The 23,750-nt window shown below is 59.4% G+C and overlaps 12 protein-coding genes across 12 annotated transcripts; 6 read left to right on the top strand and 6 right to left on the bottom strand.

The window, feature by feature from the left end:
* Nucleotides 1-968: 968 nt before the first annotated feature.
* SPSK_03587 (transcription initiation factor TFIID subunit 10) lies at nt 969-1,760 on the top strand (the record flags this gene model as incomplete). The annotated part of the gene is made up of 2 exons (XM_016730424.1): nt 969-1,271; nt 1,344-1,760. The coding sequence occupies 2 exons, from the start codon at nt 969-971 to the stop codon at nt 1,758-1,760; spliced, it is 720 nt and encodes a 239-aa protein (XP_016584681.1).
* A 473-nt stretch (nt 1,761-2,233) lies between these two features.
* Nucleotides 2,234-2,648, bottom strand: SPSK_03710 (mitochondrial ribosomal protein S19; the record flags this gene model as incomplete). Its single annotated transcript, XM_016730544.1, has 2 exons — nt 2,234-2,535; nt 2,585-2,648. 2 exons carry the CDS (start codon nt 2,646-2,648, stop codon nt 2,234-2,236), a joined length of 366 nt encoding a protein of 121 aa, XP_016584680.1.
* A 304-nt stretch (nt 2,649-2,952) lies between these two features.
* Nucleotides 2,953-3,987, bottom strand: SPSK_03488 (cytidylyltransferase; the record flags this gene model as incomplete). The annotated part of the gene is made up of 1 exon (XM_016730326.1): nt 2,953-3,987. The coding sequence occupies one exon, from the start codon at nt 3,985-3,987 to the stop codon at nt 2,953-2,955; it is 1,035 nt and encodes a 344-aa protein (XP_016584679.1).
* Nucleotides 3,988-4,579: 592 nt separating this feature from the next.
* Nucleotides 4,580-7,150, top strand: SPSK_10514 (uncharacterized protein; the record flags this gene model as incomplete). Its single annotated transcript, XM_016736898.1, has 2 exons — nt 4,580-4,810; nt 4,880-7,150. The coding sequence occupies 2 exons, from the start codon at nt 4,580-4,582 to the stop codon at nt 7,148-7,150; spliced, it is 2,502 nt and encodes an 833-aa protein (XP_016584678.1).
* Nucleotides 7,151-7,526: 376 nt separating this feature from the next.
* Nucleotides 7,527-8,723, top strand: SPSK_03430 (protein pelota; the record flags this gene model as incomplete). The annotated part of the gene is made up of 1 exon (XM_016730268.1): nt 7,527-8,723. The coding sequence occupies one exon, from the start codon at nt 7,527-7,529 to the stop codon at nt 8,721-8,723; it is 1,197 nt and encodes a 398-aa protein (XP_016584677.1).
* Nucleotides 8,724-10,461: 1,738 nt separating this feature from the next.
* SPSK_03293 (uncharacterized protein) lies at nt 10,462-12,044 on the top strand (the record flags this gene model as incomplete). The annotated part of the gene is made up of 2 exons (XM_016730131.1): nt 10,462-10,644; nt 10,716-12,044. 2 exons carry the CDS (start codon nt 10,462-10,464, stop codon nt 12,042-12,044), a joined length of 1,512 nt encoding a protein of 503 aa, XP_016584676.1.
* A 331-nt stretch (nt 12,045-12,375) lies between these two features.
* Nucleotides 12,376-13,306, bottom strand: SPSK_03535 (uncharacterized protein; the record flags this gene model as incomplete). Its single annotated transcript, XM_016730373.1, has 2 exons — nt 12,376-13,129; nt 13,185-13,306. 2 exons carry the CDS (start codon nt 13,304-13,306, stop codon nt 12,376-12,378), a joined length of 876 nt encoding a protein of 291 aa, XP_016584675.1.
* A 520-nt stretch (nt 13,307-13,826) lies between these two features.
* SPSK_03499 (uncharacterized protein) lies at nt 13,827-14,825 on the top strand (the record flags this gene model as incomplete). The annotated part of the gene is made up of 1 exon (XM_016730337.1): nt 13,827-14,825. One exon carries the CDS (start codon nt 13,827-13,829, stop codon nt 14,823-14,825), a length of 999 nt encoding a protein of 332 aa, XP_016584674.1.
* Nucleotides 14,826-15,350: 525 nt separating this feature from the next.
* Nucleotides 15,351-16,898, top strand: SPSK_03302 (uncharacterized protein; the record flags this gene model as incomplete). The annotated part of the gene is made up of 1 exon (XM_016730140.1): nt 15,351-16,898. One exon carries the CDS (start codon nt 15,351-15,353, stop codon nt 16,896-16,898), a length of 1,548 nt encoding a protein of 515 aa, XP_016584673.1.
* A 136-nt stretch (nt 16,899-17,034) lies between these two features.
* SPSK_03411 (6-phosphogluconolactonase) lies at nt 17,035-18,291 on the bottom strand (the record flags this gene model as incomplete). Its single annotated transcript, XM_016730249.1, has 1 exon — nt 17,035-18,291. The coding sequence occupies one exon, from the start codon at nt 18,289-18,291 to the stop codon at nt 17,035-17,037; it is 1,257 nt and encodes a 418-aa protein (XP_016584672.1).
* Nucleotides 18,292-19,128: 837 nt separating this feature from the next.
* On the bottom strand, nt 19,129-20,094 carry SPSK_03520 (rhomboid-like protein; the record flags this gene model as incomplete). Its single annotated transcript, XM_016730358.1, has 1 exon — nt 19,129-20,094. The coding sequence occupies one exon, from the start codon at nt 20,092-20,094 to the stop codon at nt 19,129-19,131; it is 966 nt and encodes a 321-aa protein (XP_016584671.1).
* A 759-nt stretch (nt 20,095-20,853) lies between these two features.
* On the bottom strand, nt 20,854-22,494 carry SPSK_03267 (uncharacterized protein; the record flags this gene model as incomplete). The annotated part of the gene is made up of 2 exons (XM_016730107.1): nt 20,854-21,198; nt 21,364-22,494. The coding sequence occupies 2 exons, from the start codon at nt 22,492-22,494 to the stop codon at nt 20,854-20,856; spliced, it is 1,476 nt and encodes a 491-aa protein (XP_016584670.1).
* Nucleotides 22,495-23,750: the final 1,256 nt, after the last annotated feature.

Raw genomic sequence — 23,750 nt, 5'->3', positions numbered from 1 at the left:
GAAACCATGTTTCCCTGGATGGGACCTCGTGCATGGGGACAAGGAAGAGGGGAACACAGCAATTTCACCTAGACACATGGTTCATCCAGTTGAGCCGGCTCGGCAGGGTCAACGATGTGTGTGGGGAACAATGAGACCGAGTGCAACCGAAAGTTTATTCGTCCAGTCGCAGCGTCGTGGACCTGGATCGTGATAACGATGGGTTGTACGTTGCAGGAACAATGTTCCTTGCGTTTGTATGTGTCACTCTTCAGAAATGGATTTTATTTAACATGCGGCTATTTTCATGTGACTGTAGCAATAGAAACTCTCTCCTAATAAAATAAAATAAAATAATCGCGTGATACAAAATAAGACAAAATAAAAAGAAAAAGCAACAGACATGGAAAAATATGCGACTTATTTTTATATTCACGTTTTTCTGAAAAAAAAAAGAACTTCCAAGAAAGCAATTACATAGAGCTTAAACGGTTAATGAACACAATTAGATTTATTCTTTCGTCCGATGCTGTAATGCCGTCCGTCTTCGCAGTAGAAAGAAGGCGACGATCTTCTTCTCCTCATCGGTTGAACTGTCGGTAGTGCCTCCTCCGAAGTCATGTTTTGGGACAGCAACACAACAACACGCCGAGGCACATTTAGCTGAATGATAGACATAAAATATTATCTGAAAAATAGAAATAATAGTAAATTAAAGTGAATGCTATTTTCAACGTTTCGGAAGCATCACAGATGGAGCCGAGACAAAAAGTCACTGACCAGTATTAGTCATCATATCACATGACTTTCTCGAAAAGGGTGTCAAGCGCGAATGGCCCAATTCGGTCAGCAGCGCCTACGACTTGCATCGCAATTGCGTCGACACTTACATCGCAATTGCGTCGACGACAACCTGCACGACCATTGCCATCACAACCGCCCTCACTTTCTTTTCGAATATTTCTCTCGTTTAGACCAAACCACACACCATGGCGACCAACCCGGCGTCAACACAGAACGGTGCCGAGCAAGAGGCCACGGGCAATGGCACCGGCATTCCAGCGGCAAACGGCGCCGCGGCCGGCGGTGCTGGCGGTGCCTCGTTGGCAGGCGATGCTGCGGGTGCTGGAGCGGGCGCGGACGATCATGCTACTGGTGGTGGCGCATTCGCAGGCGACGCCGTGGCGGGCCCGCATTCGCTAACGGCCGCCGTCGAGCCGCGGCCCATCACCACGGCCAAGGACATTTCCCTCAAAGACTTTCTCAACAAGATGGACGATTACGCTCCCATTGTGCGTTGCCCCATCCAATCCAATCCAAAGTACTCCATCCATCTACAAATGTGCAAGACTGACGAGGAGTAGATCCCCGATGCCGTCACCAACTACTACATGACCAAGGCCGGCCTCCCCCCGCCGCCGCAGACCGACCCCCGCCTCGCGCGCCTGCTGGCCCTGGCCACGCAGAAATTTGTCGCCGACATCGCGGCCGATGCGTACCAGTACAGCCGCGTGCGGGCGAGCAACACGGGCGGCAACAGCAACAACCCGATGGGCAACCTGGGCACGGCGGCCGGCTTCCCCCTGCCGGGCCAGCCCAACGCGCCGGGCGTGGGCAGCAAAGACCAGGGCCGCGGTGGCGCGCTGGGCATCCAGCGGCCGGGGTTCGGTGGCGGCGGGCAGGGCGGCAGCCAGAACCGGACGGTGCTGACGATGGAGGACCTGGGCATGGCGGTGGGCGAGTACGGCGTGAATGTGAAGCGTGGGGAGTTTTACCGGTGAGGGGGGAGACCGGGCGGCGTGCGCGTGCCAGCACGTTTTGTCTATTTGTGTTTTGCTTACGGCCGTCGGGACTGGTTTCTGGCTGCCACGCGGGCATGGCGTTGGACGGGGCTTTTTGTATGAGTCGTTACCTTTTTCTTTCTGTCCTATTCGGTTCTGCACGGGTCATCTACACGGCGTTCTTATCTTTGTCGTCTTCGTTCGTTTATTCTAAATAACTTGTTTCCGAGTGACGGTTGTGTTAAAAACTGTATTTTGTACATATATTTACATTTTGGCGGGACCAACACTTGGCTCCCTGCGGTGTCGTGTCGTTGCTTTTAACAAGGAAAATAAAAAAACAGAAAAACTCCAAATCCATATATGCTTATGCACTCGCGTCAGTCGCGCCAATTAACGGCGCGACCAGATAAACGGTTTGCGTGTTCTGGCAAAGTTAGCGGCTACTTGAATTGACAGATTCTCGGTGATGATCAGGGGACGTACGGTGAGAATTCGCCCAGCTTGTGGCCGACCATATCCTCGGTAATGGTGACGTCGTGGTAGACCTTGCCGTTGTAGACCTGGAACTTGAGGCCGATGAAGCTCGGCAGGATGGTGGCGGCACGGGCCTGCGTGCGGATCGGGGGCGTCGACTTGCCGGCCTCGACGTTGGGAATGGCAAGACTGAATGTGTTAGTAGGTTGCGGGGTCGTGGAGAACAGAACGACGAGGAGGGAGGGAGAGAGGGACGAGGGACGAGGGACGAGGGAGTCGTACGGCACAATGTGTGGGCCTAGAGGACAGAGAAAAAGTTAGCATTGTCGTGTGAGGCAAGGAGCTACCGCAGGAGTAGGAGTTCGCACCTTTCCAGACCGACCGCTTGAAGAGAACTCGAGTCGGCAGCATCGTGGCGACGGGATGTGTGGCGCGTGGTGTCGTTGACAGATGGTGGATGCAGAAGTCCAAACGGTCACGATCGCAAGATGCGAAGCCCCGTCGAGAAAAGTCGTCCCCAAAATGAAGGATGACATAATAAATTAAAATGGGTCCCAAACAAGGGCTCCCATAGGCGCATGGGGCCATTGGGAGTCCCAAACAAGGTGCTATCAACGGTCGCCGAAAGCGCTGTGGATAAAATTACAGGGGGCAGGAAAGTCGCTAAAATACGCTAAATGAAAAATGCTACAGCACACGCTTTTACATACAGCTTCTACGGCGCCTCGGAATACGGCTTTAATATCGCGAGTCTCTCCAGGACAGCTGGCCCGACCAACGCACGCAGCGTTTCCGTGTCGCCGGTCTGTGACGCCGCCCGTACCACGGTGCTGCTGACGGCCTGCGTGCCCGGGTCAGCCCCCGTGTCCAGCTGGATCCGACTAGCCCACTGCTCCGTCGGCCCACCCAGGGCGTCCACCGTGCCGGCGACCCAGGCCCGCTGGGCGACTTCGTCGCCCCATTGGTCGTCCGGGCGGGTTGTGACGCGCAAGCGGGCGCGGCGCAGGAGCGGCGTCAAGGCAATCTGCATGGGCGTGGCGTCGGCGGGCAGGCCCTCTGGTATTGCCGGTGCGCCGTCTGCGTCAGCTGGGGGGTAGTATTTGGGATCAAAGAGGCGGATGAGGGTGTCGTAGCCGAGCAGAAACAGCTGGTCGGGCGTTGGGCGGTCGACGGGCGCCGAGGGAAACGAGGGCCGGACGTAAAAGGGCGAGACGGCAATGGCGTTGCTCTTGTGGTGAAAGTAGGGTTCGGAGGTGAGGCCAATGTCGATGGGGATGTCGAGGCGGTCGTTCTTGTGCTGGGCCAGCTCGGCGTGCGTGTCGCGGGCGAGGGCGAGCATGAGGACAAGGCGCTGCGCAAACGAGGCTGGCTTGGGCGCCTTGTCGGCATTATTGACGGATAGCAAGAGGAGAAGGCGCGTCGAGAGCAGCTGGTGTGGTGGCGCACAGAGGCAGTCGAGCAATGCCGAGGTGGCCAGCTTCATGTGGGCGCGTGTGGGCGGGTTGAAAGAGGAGTCGAGGATGACGAGGCTATGGATCTGGGAGCGCTGGCGCGCAGGCGGCACAAGCGGCGATGGTAACGAGGAGGAGGGGGAGGCTGGTGATGATACGACATGTCGTCTCGAGACGGAGCAAACAACCTCAAACTTCGCGCCAGACTTGGCGAAGCCGGCCAGGGCTTTGGCAAAGAAGCTCACTTCAGCGGCGACCATCTTGCCGGCCGGATCGCGCGGAGCAGACGATGGGGGCATTGCGTGGCGCGTCGCCGGGGAGGTTTGGTTGGTCGACGACGGAGATGGATATGATGCAAACATGACAAAATACAACATGCATGATACATTCGTAAGATACAAAAGCACAACAGTCGGCGCCGAGGCGCCAATAAACCCCGCCTAAAACAGCGAGCCACACCCCTGCGGCAGCTGCTAGCGAATAGCGTGTTAGCGGAGCGTTAGCGGAGGTTTTTGAGGTTGGGGTGGTGTCCGTTGCGGAGGGTTTTCCAGGATCGTTATCGCTGCTAGCGGGTCTTACGCCAGCGCAGGCATACAAATACCCGTTGACGCCATCGCGACCATCCCGTCTGGATTGCCAGATTGTACCATCGAACAATTACTTTGGGGGGTCACATGAGTATGGCGTCAACTCCATGGCTGATCGTTGTCGAGTCCCTTTCCCTTCGATTTCTTCTTTTCTTTAGTTCTCGATGTGTGGAGATGCAGAGGACAATGCTGCCTCGTATTGTTGTAGGAATGGATGACCGACACTGCCACATCGACGGACAGACGACACGCGGATTTACATGACAGAGCACAGGCTAGTGGAGTACGACGGACGACTGACGACATGGGTGACAACTTTGACGCCCGGAGGACCTCACCCGTCAAAACGCGCCGTAGTCGGCGGGGCTGCCTGACGTGCCGGCAGCGCAAGGTCAAGTGCGACGAGACGCGCGACGTGTGCCGCAACTGCTTCCGGCTGGACGCGCGCTGCACCTGGGAGACGCCGGGCGACAGCGAGCCCGGTCGGCGGCGGTCCCGCAACTGGCGTGCCTGTGCACGATGCCGCGATAAGAAGGTACGTGTTCCCGTATTCCCGACTCCGTTGTGAGATGCTCTTTCTAACGTATTCCTGCCCGACGTGCAGCTCCGCTGTACGGCCCCGTCGTCTGGGCCTGGATGTGGACAGTGCCTCAAGGCGGGCGCGACGTGTGATGCGTTGTCGTCTGTGGGCGGCGAGGCCAAGCCCGCCTTGAGCATCCCTGCCAGTGAAGACACCAAGGCCAGCGACAACGTGACCAATACAGTAGACGATGCCGCTAGCGCCGACAGCATCGTCCCGCGCGAGGAACTCCTCCAAATCCTGGACGCCTACTTTGCCGGCCCGCACTACTTTTGCTACTCGACGTTCTTGCACCGGCCGTCGTTTATGAAGATGCTGGACAACGGCCTCATCCCGCGGTCGCTTCTTCTGATTGTCCTGGCCACAGGGCTGCAGGTGATGGGCGCCGTCGGCGGCAGCCGCGAGCGGTCCCGCCGTGCCGACGCGTGGGCCGACGAGTGCCGCGGCCTCGTGGTGCTGGACGTGTTTGCGCGCATCTCGACGACGAACCTGCAGACGCTGCTGCTCCTCCAGCGCTACGAGTGGCACCGCGGCGGGCACCTGAGCGCGTGGTTCCTGTCTGGGGTGGCGTACCGGCTGGCGCACGCGCTGCAGCTGCACCTGGAGCCGACGGACGTGTGCGAGGGCAAGGGCAACACGGTGCGGCTGCCGCCGTCCGTGGTGGAGACGCGGCGCCGGCTCATCTGGAGCTGCTATGTCATGGACACGGTGCCGGACGTGCACCAGAGCGGGACGCGGCCGCTGCAAAGCCTGCTCGACCCGGCGGTGATCCACAGCCGGCTGCCCTGCGACGAGGTGCAGTACGAGCGGGGGGAGGCCGACCGAGAGCGAGGACGAGAACGACACGCGCGGCCCAGCATCGGGGCGTACCTGATCAGCATGGTCATGCTGCGCCAGCGGATCCTCAAGTACTCGTGGGCGATGCGCGCGGCGGCTGTGGCGCTGGAAGAATGCCGGGAGGAGGCGGCGCACGACGCGGCCAAGGGCACCACGCGTGTCTGGCCGTGGCACGACGGCTCGGCCTTTTACGCCCTGAAACAGCAGCTCGACGGGCTGGCCGCCGATCTGCCGGCCGCCTACCAGCTGCGCAGCCACGCGTCCGTGCCGCGGCACGACCGCACGGCCTTTTATACGTTCCACACCATGTTCCACGCCGTCTACACCGACCTGCTGCGCATCGGCACCTTTGTTGGGCGGCATATGCCCGCCGCCAGCCCGTCGCGGCGTGGTGCGCGCCGGGGGTCGGTCGTGCCGCCCCCGGCGTTCGTCCATGCCTGCAAGGTCGAGCAGCTCAAGCACGCGTGCGGCATTGCCCACGTCGTCGCCCAATGCCTGCGGCAGCAGGGCCTCGCGTCGGAGCACGACCCCTTCATGGCGATCTGCAGCTGCCTCGCCATGCGCATCCTCGTCATGGAGCGGTGGCGCGAGGGGCGCGACGGCCGGGCGGCGGAGGACGCCAAAGAGGTGCTGTCGCTCGACGACGCCCGCGTCAAGGACGGCATGGCCGCCTGTCTCGAGTGTGCCAAGCGCACCGCCCGCTGGTCCATGCCGATCCGCAAGCTGCTGCTGGCCGTGGGCGACATGGCGCTGCAGTACGGCCATCTGCTGGACCTGGACGAGTTCCGGCCGCCCACCCAGCGCCAGATGCCCCTGACACCGCCGCCCATGTCGCGCGGCCCGCCGCCGACGCGGCCCATGTCGCCGAACCTGAAGCTGTACGGCACGTCGGGGCTGCTCGAGCGGGCGAGGGACGCACACGATCGGGAGGTGGTGCAGAGCGTGGAGGTGGTCGAGGGCCGGTTTGGCGGCGGGTCAGCCGAGCCAGAGATCACCGTGGCCACAACGGGCGCTCCAACGGCCGTGCCAACCACACTGGCCCGGCCAGTGCCAATCGCGGTGCCCCGTCCGGCGCACTCGGACGACTCGGCTCGCTCGTCGCTGTCCTTGTCGGCGGAAGCCCTGCAGATCGCCTCCAACTGGGCCGACGGCACCTACGACGTGCCGATGGCGCAGACCAACTTTGACTGGGGCAGCTTTGAGTTTGGCATGAACTTTGTGCCCATGGGCGGCGGAGGCGGTGTCGGCAGCGGAGGTCTTCAGGGCAGTTTTCCCGGGAGTCTTTCAGGGAGTCTTCCAGGGAGCTTTACAGGGAGCATGTCGGGTCAGGAGCTGCCCGACGTTCTCAACGTGGGCGTCGGAGCGGGCATCGGGGCGGATGGAGAACTGGGTGTGCCCGGTGTCGAGTTTGGCATTGCAGACGGCGAAGGCTTGGATTTGCACTTTGGGTTTTATTGATGAAGCGACAAAGAATGCTCTTAACTTTATTTGTAGCCAGAATGTAAGAAAGTATGTTATGATAGGTTAACATTGTTACTTTACGCTTTTTCACCGCCCCTGGGCAGGTCACTTAGAGGCTATAGCGCAGCCTCGCGCTAAGGAGCCCCTAAGACGGCCTGGAAGGCTGAGGCCAACTCCGGCAGGCACACATTCAGTCATTTTGACGTATGCGGGGTTACGATTGCATCCCATCACCGTTCCCATCTCTCTATTATACCACTCACTCAACCCACACAGCTTACTTTTCGAATACCAAACGACGTTTTAACCGTGAAACACCATTTTACGATAAAGCATACTCCTACACATACACACAGCCACTCACACACCCGCAATGCAGCTCGTCAAAGGAAAGAAGCCGGCGACGACGGACGCTGCACAGGGCGAGGCCGGCGTCACACTCTTGCCCACGGAGCCCGAAGACATGTGGCACGCCAACAACCTCATCCGCCCTGGCGACATTCTGAAGGCGACGGCCATCCGCAAGGTCGTGGACGAGTCCGCGACGGGCTCGACGAGCTCCAACCGCATGCGCACCGAACTCACGATCCGCGTCGCCGCGACGTTCTTCGACCCGCCTTCGTCGGCGCTGCAGGTCAACGGCACCATTGTCGTCGAGAACCCGTTCGCATCGCTGGGGCAGTACCACACGCTCGACCTCGAGCTGCAGCGGCCGTTTACGCTGTGGAAGGCGCGGGAGAGCGGCGGGTGGGACTCGGTGGCCCAGGCGGAGCTGGACGTGGCGCTGCGCACCGACAAGGGCGACGCGCTGGTGGCGGTGGTGCTCGGCGACACGCACAACACGGCGCTCGTCGTCTTGGTGACGGAGTACCAGACGCTCGTCAAGACGCGCATGGAGGGCAGCAGCAAGCCCACGCCGCAGTTTTATGGGGAGGTGCTCGCGGCGCTGCTCGAAGCGGCCGACTTTTCCAGCGGGCCGCGCCTGCTGGTGCTGGCCAGCCCCGGTTTTGCCGCGCAAAAGTTCAAGGCGTTTGTCCGCGACCAGGCCGTGCGCGCCGACGACGCCAAGCTGCGCCGCATGGGCCGCGACGCCGTCGTCGTCCACGCCAACTCGGCCAACGTGTACGCGCTCCACGAGGCCCTGCGCAGCCCGGAAGTGGCGGCCGTCGTCAAGACGGCCAAGTTCCAGGACGAGACGCGCGTCATGGACGAAGTCATGGCGCGCGTGCGGCAAAACGACGGGCGCGTCGCGTATGGGCTGCGGCAGGTGGCCCAGGCCGTCGAGGAGGGCGCCGTCGGCCGCGGGGGCGGTGCGCTGCTGGTCAACAATGCGCTCTTTCGAAGCGACGACGTGGCCACGCGCAGGCAGTACGTGGGCATTGTGGACCGGGTGCGAGACGAGGGCGGCGCGACGCACCTGCTGAGCAGCGACCACGAGGGCGGCCGGCGGCTGGACGGGCTGGGGGGCATTGCGGCGCTGCTGACATACCCGATACTGGACCCGGACGAGGCGGACGTCGAGCCGACAAGTCTCGAGGAGTGGGGCTACGAGGGTGTTACGGTGATATGAGTGTACTAGAGGGAGGAGGGAGGTGGACAAGGGGAGGAGTGGGACGTAGCTTGGATGAAAAGATACCCAGATAGAAACACAATTTACGAATCGAAGAACATGGATTCTCGTCCGGTTATTATGACACGTTGGGCTGCCGTTCCTCTTTTCGTGTTAATATTTTCGAAGAATGGACTGTCCACGCAATCCCCCTGGTGAGTCTCTATAATCTCTCTGTATAATTTCTCTCCCATTTCCAATGAGGTAAGGTACAACATGGCACGTTCACACAAGGCTCATCTGTTATGTTCTGGTTTATCTGCCTTGGATGTTTACTTCGTGCCGTTTTACCGCTTCCTTCGTTGGCCCATCTCACACGAGGCCCCACAATGCAGAACGAATTTGAAGAAAAAAGCCGATTGGAAAATAGAAGAAAAAAAGGAGACGAAAAAAGGAGACAAGTGGAAGAAACCAAGACAAAGTACGACTGCTGCCGCGCGGCATCGTCCGTTTTCCATTCGCCGGAACCAAGCGTCCGGCTTTGTTCGGGACGTTTTGCCGACTTGGTGGGCAGGCGTAGAAACAAGCTTTTGATGGCCCTGTGGTAGTTGCTTGGCGGCTTCTTGGAGAAATCGTCTATGTCGTAGACTGTTGTCTTGGTGAACCAACTTGCAGATTTAAACCTGCGGAAATCCGTGGTCCTCCAGACTTGTATTAGCCTTGGTGTTGGAGGCTCTCTGATGGCCTAGCGGTCGTATCTACAAACCCCTGTCGAGGTGCACGTGCGCTGATTGTGGAAGAAAACTGGCTTATGTCTTGGCGATGGTGCTGGACGTGGTGTTGCAACGTGTAGCTAGGCACCGGTAATGTCGACCCACTGCAAATGTAACCGGGCGGTATTAAGTGTATTCGACCACAAAACGTCGACGCAAAAATCTCGTATCTACGACAGTTTACGACGTGAACAAACGCCCACATGAAGCATATATACACGTGGGACACTGGCGTCGACTGGGATTGCCCAAATGGACGCTCGGTAGAAGTAAACGAATAATGGATAATGATAGTGGGCTTTTTGCTTTCTCAGATTGGCCGTTGTCAACAGCATGTCGTCCTTCGCGTGCAAAGTCGTACTACATCGTACTTGTGGCCACCAACGAAGCAGTAGCCATGTAGCTTACGGTGACGAGTGCGGACTCTGGTCTGGCTGTTGGCTATGACTGTAGCCTCGACAGACTGAGAAATCGACGTGATGGAATGACGAATCGCCTGCGGTCCGATGATGCAGACAAAGGCACCGAAAGGATCAAAAGTCAAAACAATGGGATGAACGAGAGAGCACCGGGTATCGGACAAGGATCGCTGGTACGAATCCAAAGATAAAAGACCCTTTGACGGGCAATGGTACCGCGCATGGGGCGCTAGCAAGGAGTGCTCTAGTGAGTAGGAATATGGAGCAGAGGGGATTCAGTTGGATGTGCACCAAAAGTTGCCGTTTTGGGCGACTTGTACGAAGCAATACGACGGGTGGAGATAAACAAGTACAAAGTGACTTGCGCATGGAGAGTCGTAGGATGACCGGCGACAGTGTTTCCGTCGTGCAGACGGTCTTGCAGAACTATGCAGGCCGTATCCTTTTGGATGCCGATCCCAGGCCGCACAGATAAGACTTGCTGGTGTCCCCGTTTCCCTCTTCTTTTTTTCTTTCGTTCTTGTTTTATCGTCTTGTCATACCCTTCACGTACACCTACGGCACACCATGGCAGAAATCGCCCCTGCCAGTAGCCTCGAGCAGATCGACGAGAAGCAAGTCGCGCAGGCGCACAACGGCGCCACCGACGCCGCCGACGCCCGCGATGGCGACGAAAAGGCTGATGGCGCGACCGGCGCCGTTGCGCCCGTCTCGGCGAAGAAGCAGTCCATGTCGGACCTGTTTACGATTGTACGTCTTCCGTGGCGTCCCACCAAGGACCGTTGCGCCGTCCACAGTTTGCCGGCTACTAACAGGTGTAGATCTGCGCGGGTGCCGCCCTCATCTCCGACGGCTACCAGAACAACCTCATGACCATGTGCAACGTGCTCTTCAAAAAGGAGTATGCGGCCGTCTACACGTCGGCCGTCAGCACCCAGGTGTCCAACGCGCTGCTGGTCGGCGAGATCCTCGGCCAGGTCGTCGTCGGCCTCACGTGCGACTACATGGGCCGCAAGACGGCCATCGTCGTGACCACGCTGATGATTGTCCTGGGCGGCATCATGGCCACGACGGCCCACGGCGTGACCACGCTGGGCATGTTCTGGATGCTGACCGTGGCGCGCGGCGTCGTCGGCTTCGGCACCGGCGGCGAGTACCCGGCGTCGAGCACGTCCGCCTCGGAGGCCGCAAACGAGCGCACGCCCACGCAGCGCGGGCCCATCTTTATTTTGGTGACGAACTTGCCGCTGTCCTTTGGCGGGCCCCTGGCCATCATCGTCTTTCTGATTGTGCTCTCGGCGGCCGGCATGAGCCACCTATCGACGGTGTGGCGCGTGTGCATGGGCATCGGCGTCGTGTTCCCGCTGTCCGTCTTCTACTTCCGCCTCAAGATGCTCAACTCGAAGCTGTACCGCCGCGGCGCCATCAAGAGGCGCGTGCCCTACCGGCTGATTGTGCGCTACTACTGGAAGACCCTGATCGGCACGTGCGGCGCGTGGTTCCTGTACGACTTCATCACCTTCCCCAACGGCGTCTTCTCGGGCCTCATTATCGCGTCCGTCGTGCCCGCGTCCGGCAACTCCATCCTCCAGACGGCCGAGTGGAGTCTGCTGCTGGGCGTCATCGCGCTGCCGGGCGTGTTTGTCGGCGCCTTTCTGTGCGACCGCATCGGCCGCAAGAACACCATGATCCTCGGCTTCTCGGGCTACCTCATCTTCGGCCTCATCATCGGCTGCGCGTACGACAAGATCACCAAGATCCTGCCGCTCTTCATCGTCTTTTACGGCCTCATGCAGTCCTTTGGCAACCTGGGCCCCGGCGACATGCTGGGCCTGCTGTCCTCCGAGAGCTATGCCACGGCCGTCCGCGGCACCTGCTACGGTCTCAGCGCGGCCCTCGGCAAGACGGGCGCCGCCGTCGGCACCGAGGCCTTCACGCCCATCCAGAACAACCTGGGCAAGCGCTGGACCTTCATCATTGCCGCCATCTGCGGCGTCGCCGGCATGCTGGTCACGTACTTTTTCGTGCCCAACGTGACGGGCGAGGACCTGGCCATCAACGACGAGAAGTTCCGTCAATACCTGCTGGCGAACGGCTGGGACGGCGAGATGGGCGAGGACGACCTGCGGGCGCTGGCGCACGATCTGTAGGTTAGGGTTTGGCTGATCTCACGGAGCAGAGCTAGGGTTACATGCCTGACGGTGCCAGTAAAGTATGTGCGATGCACTGTAGCCCGTAAAGCATCGGAGAACAAAAAGGTGTACAAAACACAAATAAAGCCAATTATTCGCTCCAACTTCTAATGCGAGCCCTAACACCGGGCCACGCAATTCATGTCTAAACTACCTACGATGTACAAACGCTTCCAAGACCGCTGGTCTTGCCAGAAACAATGCCATCCATCCTCACCGTATGCTCCCTAACGTATATCTCAAGTATATGTGCCTTGCCCGGCCCATCGCCTACCATCTCCTCCCCTCCTCAGTGTCCAGCATGGCTGTCCACCTTCTTCGTGTTGTCGTCCATGACCTTCTTGGCAAAGTCGACAATGCCCTGGAAGTAGTCCTTCTTCTTCTGCGCCACGCTGGCGTCCGTCGCCTGCTCGCCCGCGGCCGGCTCGACCACGTCGGGCTCGTCGGGCGCGTTGGGCGCAAACAGGTCGGCAATGGTGCCCTGGCCCGTGGCGCGCTGGTAGACGGCAAACGCCGTGCCAAACTCGCGGTGCTTGCCGACCTGGATGGCGTCGAGCAGGAACAGCGCAAAGTTCTGGCAGTTGTTGCTGATGAGGTTGTACGCCGGCCGCTTCTGGCGCATGTTGAAGATGACCATCTCGCCGGCCTGCCGCAGCGCCTCGTCGTTGAAGTGCGTCTTGCCGACCTCGAACGTGTGCCAGTCGCCGGCGACGACCGTCTCGTTGATGTAGATGACGTCGAGGTGCTCGTCCATCCAGAGCTCGTGGCAGTAGTCGCCCACGAGCACGGCCCAGTGCTGCGTCGGGTCCGGATAGTGGTGCACCTTTTCGGTGATGAGCTTGCCGAGGCCCGTCTTCTCCGCAAACCACTTGCCCGCCAGCCCGGCGACCGGGTGCCAGCCGAGGCGCACGGTGCGCTCGGGGCCGTGGATCTGCGCGTCGGCCGGCGGGATGGCATTGGGCCGGGCGCCGAGGCCGAGCGAGTGCTGCAGCGTGAGCTTGCCCTTGAGGAGCTGGTTTTCGCCGTAGGAGACGCCGGATTTTCTGCGTGGCATGTCAGCGAAGCACGGCTGCCACATGCAACTGGTAAGATACCTACAAAAGCCCCATGAGCCGCTCCCGCTTCGAATGCGACTCTGCGTGCGCGTCATGGCCCACGGCCGTCGTCGCCTCGGCCACCTCGGGGCTCTCCTCGGCCATTTGTTCTACCGAGAGGCTCATCGTGCGAGGCTGTGTGTACGTGTCTGTATCTGTCTGAGTCGTCTTGCGCGTGCCTGTCGCACAGCGTGCTGGTAGCAGTACCTGCGATGGGAAGTGTAGCAGAAATACCGTGCTGCGTCATCTCGCGGGGCCTTTCCATGGACCCTTGTTGACACGACGGGCGCAAAGGTGCCGACTTGCGACGTGCTTGCCCCTCATCATCTCACTGGCCTGCCCTGGCTCCTGGGCGATGCGACTGGCGCCGGCCAATGAAAATCAATACATGTGACAGGACAGGGGTAATGCTCTGTAATTACGCAGTAGAGATTCCTGCTAATACCGAATACGGCGCTAATGCTCCGTCTCTATAGCTAATGCTTGGCCCGCCAAGTTGCTGCTGAGCCGCTGTAAGTCATACAGCCTTCTTTTCAGCGCTAACCCAGCTGGTGTCAACAAAGCTCAGGCACCGAGACCAATTAAATACGGTTTCATGCCGCCACACACACCAATGTGCATCGATCACCACTCATCCCATCGCGTCATGGCCAAGCGTAACCTCCTGCTCTGCTTTGACGCGTTCGGCACGCTCTTCCGCATCAAGCAGCCCATTGAGCGGCAGTACGGCGACGTCGCCCGGCGCCAGTTTGGCGTGGCCGCGGACGTGCCCGACAGCGAACTGCGCGATGCCTTTCGCGCCGCGTTCAAGGCGCAGTCGCGTGCGCACCCCAACTACGGCCGGTGGACGAGCGGCATGGGCGCGACGGCGTGGTGGACGCGGGTGATTGAGGAGACGTTCCGGCCGTTTGTCCCCGGGAGCCTACCGCCCGGCCTGGCACCGCAGCTGCTGGCGCGCTTCGCGTCGAGCGACGGCTACGCCATGGACGACGGCCTAGTTGGAAGCCTGCGGGCCTGGAAGGAGGAGAGGCGGACCCAACGACAGGCCTACGACCGCGTCGTGGTCGGCGTCATTACCAACTCGGACGACCGCGTGCCCGGCATTCTGTCGTCCTTTGGCCTGCGCGTCAGCCCGCTGCGCTATGGCACGGCCGACCCTTTGTTGGCATCATCCTCCTCGGCCGCCGCCTACGACATTGACTTTCACTGCATGTCCTACGATGTCGGCGTCGAGAAGCCCGACCCGGCCATCTTTCGCGCGGCGGAGTCCCTGTTGCCGACGGTGCTGGGCGGTGACGGCCAGGGAGCGGCCCAAACGGTCGACCTCGACGACTGGGACAAGGTCTACGTAGGCGACGAGGCGGCCAAAGATGTCGCGGGCGCACACGCGGCTGGATGGAACGCCGTGCTGATCCAAGCAGACGAGGCGACAACGACAACAACGACGACGATTCCCACGAGGGACGATGGACACGGCCCACGTAAAGACGCGGTCGTGCGGCACTTGGCCGATTGTCCCCCGCAGCCTCTGGGCCTACTATTTGGTGCGACTGGCGACAAAACAACGGTGGTGGGTGTGGAGAGTTCCGCCTCATTTGTTGAGTGGCTGCTGGCGTCGGAGACTGACGGCAATGATGGGCTGTGATGGAAGATGATGATGGCTGCAGCGACCGGGGTCCGCCAATTGGGCCGCGCGCGATACCACCCACAGCCGTGTGCTTCCCTCCAACAGGCGGCTGACGGTCACACCAATGGGGCACCACGAATGTCTGCCATTTGGACCACCGCAGACACAAAGTCGCAAAGACGCAAAAAGTGAGGCTGGGCGGCTGCAGGCATGCCACGTCAGTCCAAGGCTGGCAGACGTGACTGGACAATGTCTGGCGACCAATGTCTGTTTGCCGTAACATTCGTGGGCAGTCGCATGATGGGTGGCCTAGATTGAAGAATGGGGACAGCCGGGCGTCGTATTTTGTTTTGTCGATTGACCCTTGGGCAGAGCCCCATGGAACGGACTGTGTGCGATACCAGCTGCTTTGCCAAAACACTATAACATGCCTCGTCGCGATCCTGTGTCATACCGACGATGTTCGCACAACCACATTTCGACGCTCAAACAACGCCCAATTAACCTAACATTTGCTTCTCCCTCTTTTCCAAGTAACGCACCATGTCCACGCCCTGGCGTCCAACGCGACAGTACACCGGAAACAAAGGCACCTGCATGTATGGCGTCACCTGCGTCAAGTTTCGCAAGAACAAATGCACGTACTTCCACGCCGATCAAGACCGTGTGAAGCTCGCCGACAGCATCCACCGCCAGGCAGCTCTACTTGCCCAGAGCCAGGAGCGCTTGTCGAAGATGCTGGAGGGTCTGGACGCACACCCAGACATTCTCGCCGCCGCCAAAACCAAGGATACGGAGGACGATGCGGCGGATACGAGCACCGACCAGACTTGCCCCGTCCGAATCACGGCCGAACGGGTGCTAGCCAGCTTCAACAAGGTGTCTGACGACACGATTGCGGTGCCTGGCTGTCCGCCGCGGTTTTCGCCGCCGACGACCCACGCCATCCGAGTCAGCCACGACGACGACGGCGACGGTGATTATGGCAGTGATCGCGACAAGAGACGCCTCTACCCAACGTATACCCACGGCCTCGAGCCCCTGGTCCGGGCCGTGCAGTGCATGAGCCCCGACGTGGATGTCCTGAACGGTGCCTGTGACATTGTGGCCAATGCGGGCTCCATCTACCGCCTGTTCAACTTTTTGGTCCGCAAGTCGTTCGCGACGTTGCGGTGCGACTTGGAGTGGCGCCCACCATCGCCGACGGGTATGGCAAACGGAGACGGCGACGGAGCTGGCGGCACCCTCCTTATCCAGCAGTGGAAAGACGACCCTGACCACGATGTGAGCTACGGCTTTGGCACCAACTTTGCTGCCGCGACATGTCGCTTTGGCCCCGATCTGCCCGAAGCCCTGCAGACGTCCTTCTCCCACCACCGCGTGCTGTACTACGAGCTGGGCGGCCTGCGCTTTGCCGTCCACTGCGAGGCCGACGGCCACTACGACCCGCATCGGCAGGGACACGCAGCAACAGTGCAATTCCCGCTGTCGCCGCCCGTGTCGCCCAAGCTGGCCATGTCCACGCCCACGACCACGCCAGCCAGTCCACGATCCAAGGCGAAGGGCTCGCGGTTTTCTGTCCTGATGGAGGATGCAGACGACGAGGAGACAAAGCAGGCGTTCTCGTCACCCACCCTAACGGTCGACTATCCCTGTGGCCCGGCTGTGCCCGTGCCAGCAGACCATCTAGTGGAGGTCAAGACGTTTAACGCGCAAAAGCGGGATGCATGGCTCAGTACTAGCGCCAAGTCGGCCCGATACGTCCGCTACGGGCCCGACAGCCAGCTCTACTTTGGCCGCACGGCCCAGCTCTACGAAGCCGGCCACAAGCGCGGCGTGTTTGAGCCTAACGTGCACGTCGAAAACGTGGCCGGCCGGTTGCAGCTGTGGGAGGAGGACAACCAACAAGACTTGGCACGTCTTGTCGTCTTTTTGCGGGACCTTCTCCAGCGGGCCGCCGCCCATGCTGCCGACGGCCGCATGCACCTGAGCCTTGTGCTGCCCGGGGCACAGGACCCGTCGTGCAAAGACAAGCGAGCCACGCTGCATGTGCGCAGCGACAGTGCCTCCTTCCTGCCGGAGACGCTGTGAGGGACATTGGCCGCCTTGTACTTACGTTACGTTTTATGACACATTACGATATGGCCTACGTGCCAACAACGAATGAAAAGATTGGATTACTACAACTGAAACTGAAAGAAGATGAAGACACCGCTGCTTGGCACACCTAACTCGTCAAGACGATAGGCACTTGCTGCACATACTGCGGCCCGTTCCCGGCCGGGCCAAACACGGACAGCGGCACACTCGGCGCCGACGCCGCGTCGGCCGTCAGGTTGCCGCTCGTGCTGTCCCGCGCAATGGCCAGCAGGCCCGCGGCGCCGTCCTGGTTGGCGGCGAACAGCAGCGCCTCGCTGCCGTCCGTCGTCGACAGCGACACCATGCGCGGCTGCAGGCCGCCCGACGAGATGGTCTCCACAAACGTCAGCACCAGCGCGTCGCCCGAGGTTGCCCCGATCGCGCCCGTGAGGCCAAAGTGCGCCACGCTGTCCGTGGCGTTGCCCGTGTTGCGGTTGCTCACGTAGGCGTGCTGGTTGTCCGCCGACACGACAATCTCGGCGGCCGTCGCCGTCGACGCGTTGGCCGGCGGCTGCAGCGGGTCGAACGTGCTGATGGATTGCAGGTGCTGGAACGTCAGGTTGCCGCCGTCGCCGTCGTCCGTGATGTTGAGCGCAAACACCTCGACCAGGCTCAGCAGCTCGCACACCACGAGGTAGTTGGTCGGCACGTCGGCCCCCGTGGCTGGGAAAAAGGCGGCGTGCCGCGGACCGCAGCCGGCGTCGGGCACGCGCACGCGGTTGACCACGGCAAACGCGTCGTCGCGCGTGTCGAGCACGAGCAGCGTGTCCGTGCCCAGGTCGTTGACCACAAAGAAGCGCCCGCTGGGGTCCAGCAGCGCCTGGTGCGGGTGCGGTGCCTCCTGGCGCGCCGCGTTGGGCCCCAGCGGATCGTCACTTGCAATCTGCTTCAGCAGCGTCAGCCCCCCCGCGCCGGCCGATACGTCCCACACGTCCACCTGGCCCGCCCCGTAGGCGGCGCCCACCATGCGCGTCGCGTCGAGGTTGAAGGACAGGTAGACGACGCCCTGGGACCCCTGCTCCTCGTGCAGCAGGTCAAAGGCGTTGGTCGTCGCGTCGAACTGGAACAGCCGCGTGCTGTTGCTGTTCTCGTCGACGGCGTAGACGAGGTTGGGGTCCTTGTAGAGCAGCCAGCTGGGGCTGGTGCCGGGCAGGGTGTTGTTGGCAATGATGTCAAAGGTGGTGCCGTCAAACGTGGCCGCGGCAATCGTGCCGGACGGACCGCCGCCGATGAGGAGGACCGGCTCGGTGCTGGTGGTTGCGGCATCCGCGTCCTGGCGGAGTGAGAGGTGGCGCAGAGCCAAGTTGCCCGTGGCGGCGGCCCAGGCAAACAAGGAGGACCACATTGTGGTGGTAGAGAAGGAGGAGGAGGTGGTGGACAGACAAAATAAGCGCGCACAGACACAGACCAGGAGAAAAACAAGAAGCATGTGTTGGACACTGACAGCTGTTCTACAATAAAGCGACAATATGCTCACCGGGGACGACTTATATCTTGTCAAGACAGAGACAGTATGTTCCTGACAAGCTGCCAAGTGAAATTAGACGGTGATCAAACAGTTGAACAGCCGTGTATCCTCTGGCTATCTCTCTCTTTCTTCTGTCCCTGTTCTTTCGACGTCAGTCCGATTCAGCGGCCCTTTCAAAAACATCATTTTCAATCATACATCGCGTACATGCGTGATCGACCGGATCATCGGCCCAGGGCGGACGCTGGATAGCCACTGGTGTGTCGAGAATGGATACACCGGTTTTCCAATCTTCAGAGAGCACAGAACAGCCGCTTTCTTTATCTCCACCATTTAACCGGCAGAACCGCATGGGAAAAGACGACAGCCGACGACAGGATCGACGTCAGGGGCTACAGAAACAAAATGCCGATTGTGGCAGCTTATTTACAAGAAAAATGCAGGTGCAAAATTGGGTCTTAGAAAATTTAATTCATATCTTTCATAACAGTACGGATTGTCTTGCTCTCGTATCCGGGGTATCTTCTTGAACTCGACGTTCACATGCCGCCAGCGCCATGAAAAGGCTTGGATGGACCCAACGCGCTTGCTGTAAGTATCCTTATCGTACAGTCCCTGTCACTCTCATATGAATCGACATATCCTGCAACGTCGACACATCTATCCGCGTCAACAGCAGTGCGTAGCGCGGCAGTGACAGTCTATACTCGGTCCTCACACCAGTGACAGCCGCTGCATCTGGTGGAACGTCCACTGCTTCACCGGCCGCCAGACGCGGTCGCGCCCGTCGTAGTAGACATAGGCCACGCCCAGCGCCAGGCCCGCCAGGTGCGCTGCGTGCGCCAGCGGCAGCCGCTTGAAGCCCACAAACAGGCCGTACGTCTCAAACGCGGCCACGCCCAGCAAGAACTGCGACGCCGGCAGGCTGCCTGGGATCAGCACGATGCCCAGCTGCTTGTCCGGGTACGACATGCCAAACGCGCCCACGACGGCCATGACGGCGCCGCTGGCACCGCGTGCGGGGATCACGCGGTCCAGCGGCCGCGGCCAGACGGCGGCCAGGTGGTACGCGTACGACGCCAGCACGCCGGCCGACAGGTAGAACGCCGCCAGGTGGCTGCCGCTGCTGGCAAACGTGCGGCTGGCGGCGACGGGCGGCAGGAACTGCACGACGCCGTACATGTTGAGGGCGAGGTGGGCGAGGCCGACGTGGCCAAAGGCGGACGAGAGCATCGTGAAGTTGGCGGTGGCGGCGGTGGTGCCGGACGCCGCGGGGACGTGCGAGAACAGAGCGGACGTGCCGGGCAGCAAACGCTCGAGGCCGAAGACGCCCACGTTGGTGGAGACGAGGCCGACCATGAGTTTGCCCGCCTCGGGCAGGTTGGACCACGCCGCGAGCGGTGAGGGCGAGGGCGATGTGGTGGATGCGGACGACGATGCATGGGACGCGCGCAGCGGGTTGCGGCCGCCCGACGCCGCCAGCATGGCCCGCACGCCGTCCAAGTCCCGCAGACCGATGGGCGAGGTCGGCATGTGTCGCGCCCGCCGTGCTTCCCGCGCAACGGCGGCATCGTGGCGCACCTCGTAGGCTGCACAGCCGACGTAGATTGTGCCCACGGCGCCGGCGCACCACAGCGCTGGCCGCAGCACGCGGACAGGGGGAAGGCCGAACGAGGCCATGAGCGTGGGCGGTGAGTTGTGATCAGTCCCTGGCGCGTGACAAAGGCGTCGTGGTCGACGCAAGATGAGGTGGTGGTCTGTGGCGGCAGCGGATTCCGGGATGTGAGGCGCAAGTTTCAGTGGATGTTGTGGCAAGCTTAGCTTGGTTGTTTAGCGGGATCTTGGTAGAGTGGGCCTCTGGAGCTGGGAGCTGGTGTGGATCTCATCGCAGTCACCACGTGACGAAACTGCAAGTGTTGGACTACGGTACTTACGACCTGCTATCTACCGTTGTTAGAGGGCTCTCTTTTGCCAGCTAGACTAGCAGTCCAGTTCTCATTGTGCTTTGGTCTCATACACAGCAAAACAACATATTTCAGGCCGGGACAGGCTCGTGCAAAGCTGATCCGTCACGAAGAAGCATAGTTTTAAAAAAAAAAAAAAAAAAAAAAAAGAAAAATACCAGTGTCGACAGCCATGCTGTCTAGACTTACTCATTTTCTATCTTTGAATCTCTTGTTGGACGGAGCGAGCACATAAGACAGCAAACGCCGTGCCGAGGCAGCAGCATATTCCCGACAACACGCCATTCCCTCCTGTCCCCAACACATGTTACCTCCTCTCTTCTCGTCCCTTTATTCAATCGTGGTTCTTATCCACCATACTTCTCTTCCTACTCTGTGTATCATCTCTTCTTCGTACTTCTCACCTTCGTTCCTGCAGCTCGGACCAGCCCCCTTCTTGGTGGCAAGTGCCTCACTCTATCTACCTCCCTCATGATCACCACCACCACCGTCGTCTGTGCACATGGTTTTTCCGCTCTCGTAACAAGCTATCCACAGTGACACCGGTCTCGAACAGCGCACGAACAGATCCAGGATCGTGCTCGACTGTGAGCCCTGACTGCCACGTGTTTGGCGCCATGGACTGCAGCACGGGGCCTGGAACGTGGCTCTGCCACCACACATCCGTCACGGACGCCTCGGGGCCAAAGTCTTGCCACACGGTGATTTCGAGACCCGCGTCACTGGCACGCACAGAAAAGTCCGTCGGGCAACGGTCGCAGCTGCCGCCCACCGCGCGGTGATTCAGTAGCTGCTGCTGCTGCTTCTTCTTCTCCTCGTTCTGCTAGTGGGCATGGAGATCGGCGGGTGTGTGGTAGAGCCAATCGGTAGTATCTGGTTGGGGGCCGTTGTCCTGCTCACCTGCCAGTCGGTATCTCTCCGGACAGTTGTGCACTCCGTACACATACATCGAGGCAACCAAAAAGCGAAATGGCGATGGCAGTACAGATGGGCCCTCGTGTGTGGGGTTGACGGCGTCTTCCGCCCAAGCGTAAATCTGTCCGTCGTGGCACCCACGACGGTTTAGAAGTGTCACCTCTCGCATCGATGCTTGATGCCACGCTGGCACGTTGTCGTTGTTGAAAAGTTGGTGCGGGCAGATACTCAGGGGAATGTAGTGGAAATCCACGTGGGCGATGGTGACCGTAGTCTTGAGTAAAAAGTGTGCCTGACGATTGTCTCGGCGAGTATTACGGCCCGCGCCGTCGCTGTCACGGAGAATAACCCGTGGCGTAAAGCTGTACTGGATTGTCTTAGAATTCCTTCTAGAACACCGTGGGCTTCTCCTGTCCGACGAGACCATCCGCCGCTGGGCTGAATATGACGCGAGAGCCGCGCACAACTGCTTCTCCAGTATGTCGCGGGCATTTGCGGCCCGATCCTCGTCGGAGGGGCGGTTCCAGGGCATGTGATACCAGAAACGCGCCAGAGCCCATATGACCGTCGTCTGGATGTTCGTCTCTTCCGCCTTCGTCTGAAATCCGCCAGCATCTTTGCCTTGCCTGTTCTCGTCTGGTTCGCATTGATGTGCCGACGTGACCTGCTCGTCCTCTAAAAGCATGCGGACACGCTTTAAGATAAGCTGCACATCGCGGTGGGCGAGTCCTGCAAGAGGTGTGCGTCTCGCAGGAGATGACAAGGCGCCAGTGAATGTATGGAGATTCTCGATCGCGTCGTAGTGAGAGGACGAGCGGCGGCACCGCGGCTCGAGTCTGGGTTCAGTGATCCTGTGTTTTTTGGATGCCTGCTCGACGAGTGCCGTGTCGTGAGCGTGGCTCTCATTTGCGACCTGGTGCAGGTGTAAACATGTCTCACACACGTAGTGGTCCGGCAAGTCCCGTGCAATAACAGACAAAACGTCCAAAAACTGACGGTCTGTGAGTTTCGAGCGCAGTGTAGGCACATCAGCCACACCAGCCAAGCTGCTCCTCAACTGCCTGCATGTGAGGCCCAAGGATGCCTGCTCAGCCGAGTCTACGCGGTCCAAAATGTTCCTGCGGATAATCCAGTTGCCTAGAGCGTGGATGACACGGCGGTCGTTGGCTGGGATATGCTGGCTGGACGCTGCCACTGCCATTTGTGCCAGTTGAAAATATTGTGATAATTTAAAATGCCGATATTAAACAGCGGACGTTAAGAAAGCAGGACAAAGGTATATATATGTCCGCAAAATACATCACACTTGACGCATACATGTCACAAAACTTACTACACCCATAGTTAGCGGTGCACAGTGAGGTCGACCATGACAAAGTTTACTCACATGACATTTTGATGACAAGTGTACAACATCGTAGCTTGTATGTTGACCCATAGTATACGAGAAGTCAATACATACGATAAATAGTTTAAGGTGAGTCTATGGCTCCCCCACTTTACACTGGTATTAACGAGAAGGACAACATGACGGGATGTATCATTAAATGTGGGAAGTCCACGGAACTTCAGACCTGTTATCTAGGTATTTGAGGGCTCGTTATTTTGCCAGTTAGCCTAGAGATACTGCCGTCTAGCGGTCTAGTCCCTTTTTAAAGCCATACACGTGACCCCCCCAAAAAATATTCGGTGGTTACCTGGGCAAAGCCTAGGGGCGAGGCAAAGCTTGTTTTCACACAACAATTAGCCCCTATTTGGCCATACACTGTTTTCAACCCACAACCACGAAATCGTCCAGTTACACAGGAAGATACATGGTCGTCATCCCGTCTGGCAGCACCAACACCATCGATTACGAACAAAAATTAAGCACCCGCCCACCTCTACAATATTGCTCCCTGCCATTTCTACGAGAGCCCAATATGGAAACAGTACGGGATAAAGTTCCTGGGCCTCTTCCTTTCGGCTTAAGGAAGAGAATGTGGCATGACTACAAGGGGGACAAGGGACTAAAGAAAGATGATTTAGTGGTGAGCGTCATCCTCCTCCTCCTCGCCGTCAGCGACGACGCCATCGCCCTCGACCTCAACCGCCATCGACTCGGAAGCTAACAGTCGCAGCCACATTGTCTTTAAGGCCTTCGAGGCCGCGCCACCATCCCAAGGTGTCCCGGCTTGCCAAGATGTCCTCCGCTGGACGTTCCCACCCCGTGCAGTATATATTTAACAAAAATATATACTATGACGAAGACTTAGTACATACTTAACTCATTAAGTATCGGTACAACGACAATTATGCCTCACACTTGGACAAGACACTGGATATGCCACTTACAATATTGTCCTACACGATATTGTCCCAATTGCTCGACGTTTGTGTCCACCACGGCATGCTTCCAGCACTCACTGCCCTGCTACAGAAGAAACTGAGAAGGAAGCTTGCGATACTGGAGCGACA

The sequence above is a fragment of the Sporothrix schenckii genome, assembly GCF_000961545.1.
Source record: "Sporothrix schenckii 1099-18 chromosome Unknown Cont47, whole genome shotgun sequence".
NCBI lineage: Eukaryota > Fungi > Ascomycota > Sordariomycetes > Ophiostomatales > Ophiostomataceae > Sporothrix > Sporothrix schenckii.
The sequence above is the reverse complement of the archived record's forward strand: the minus strand, read 5'-3'. Positions and strand labels throughout refer to the sequence as shown.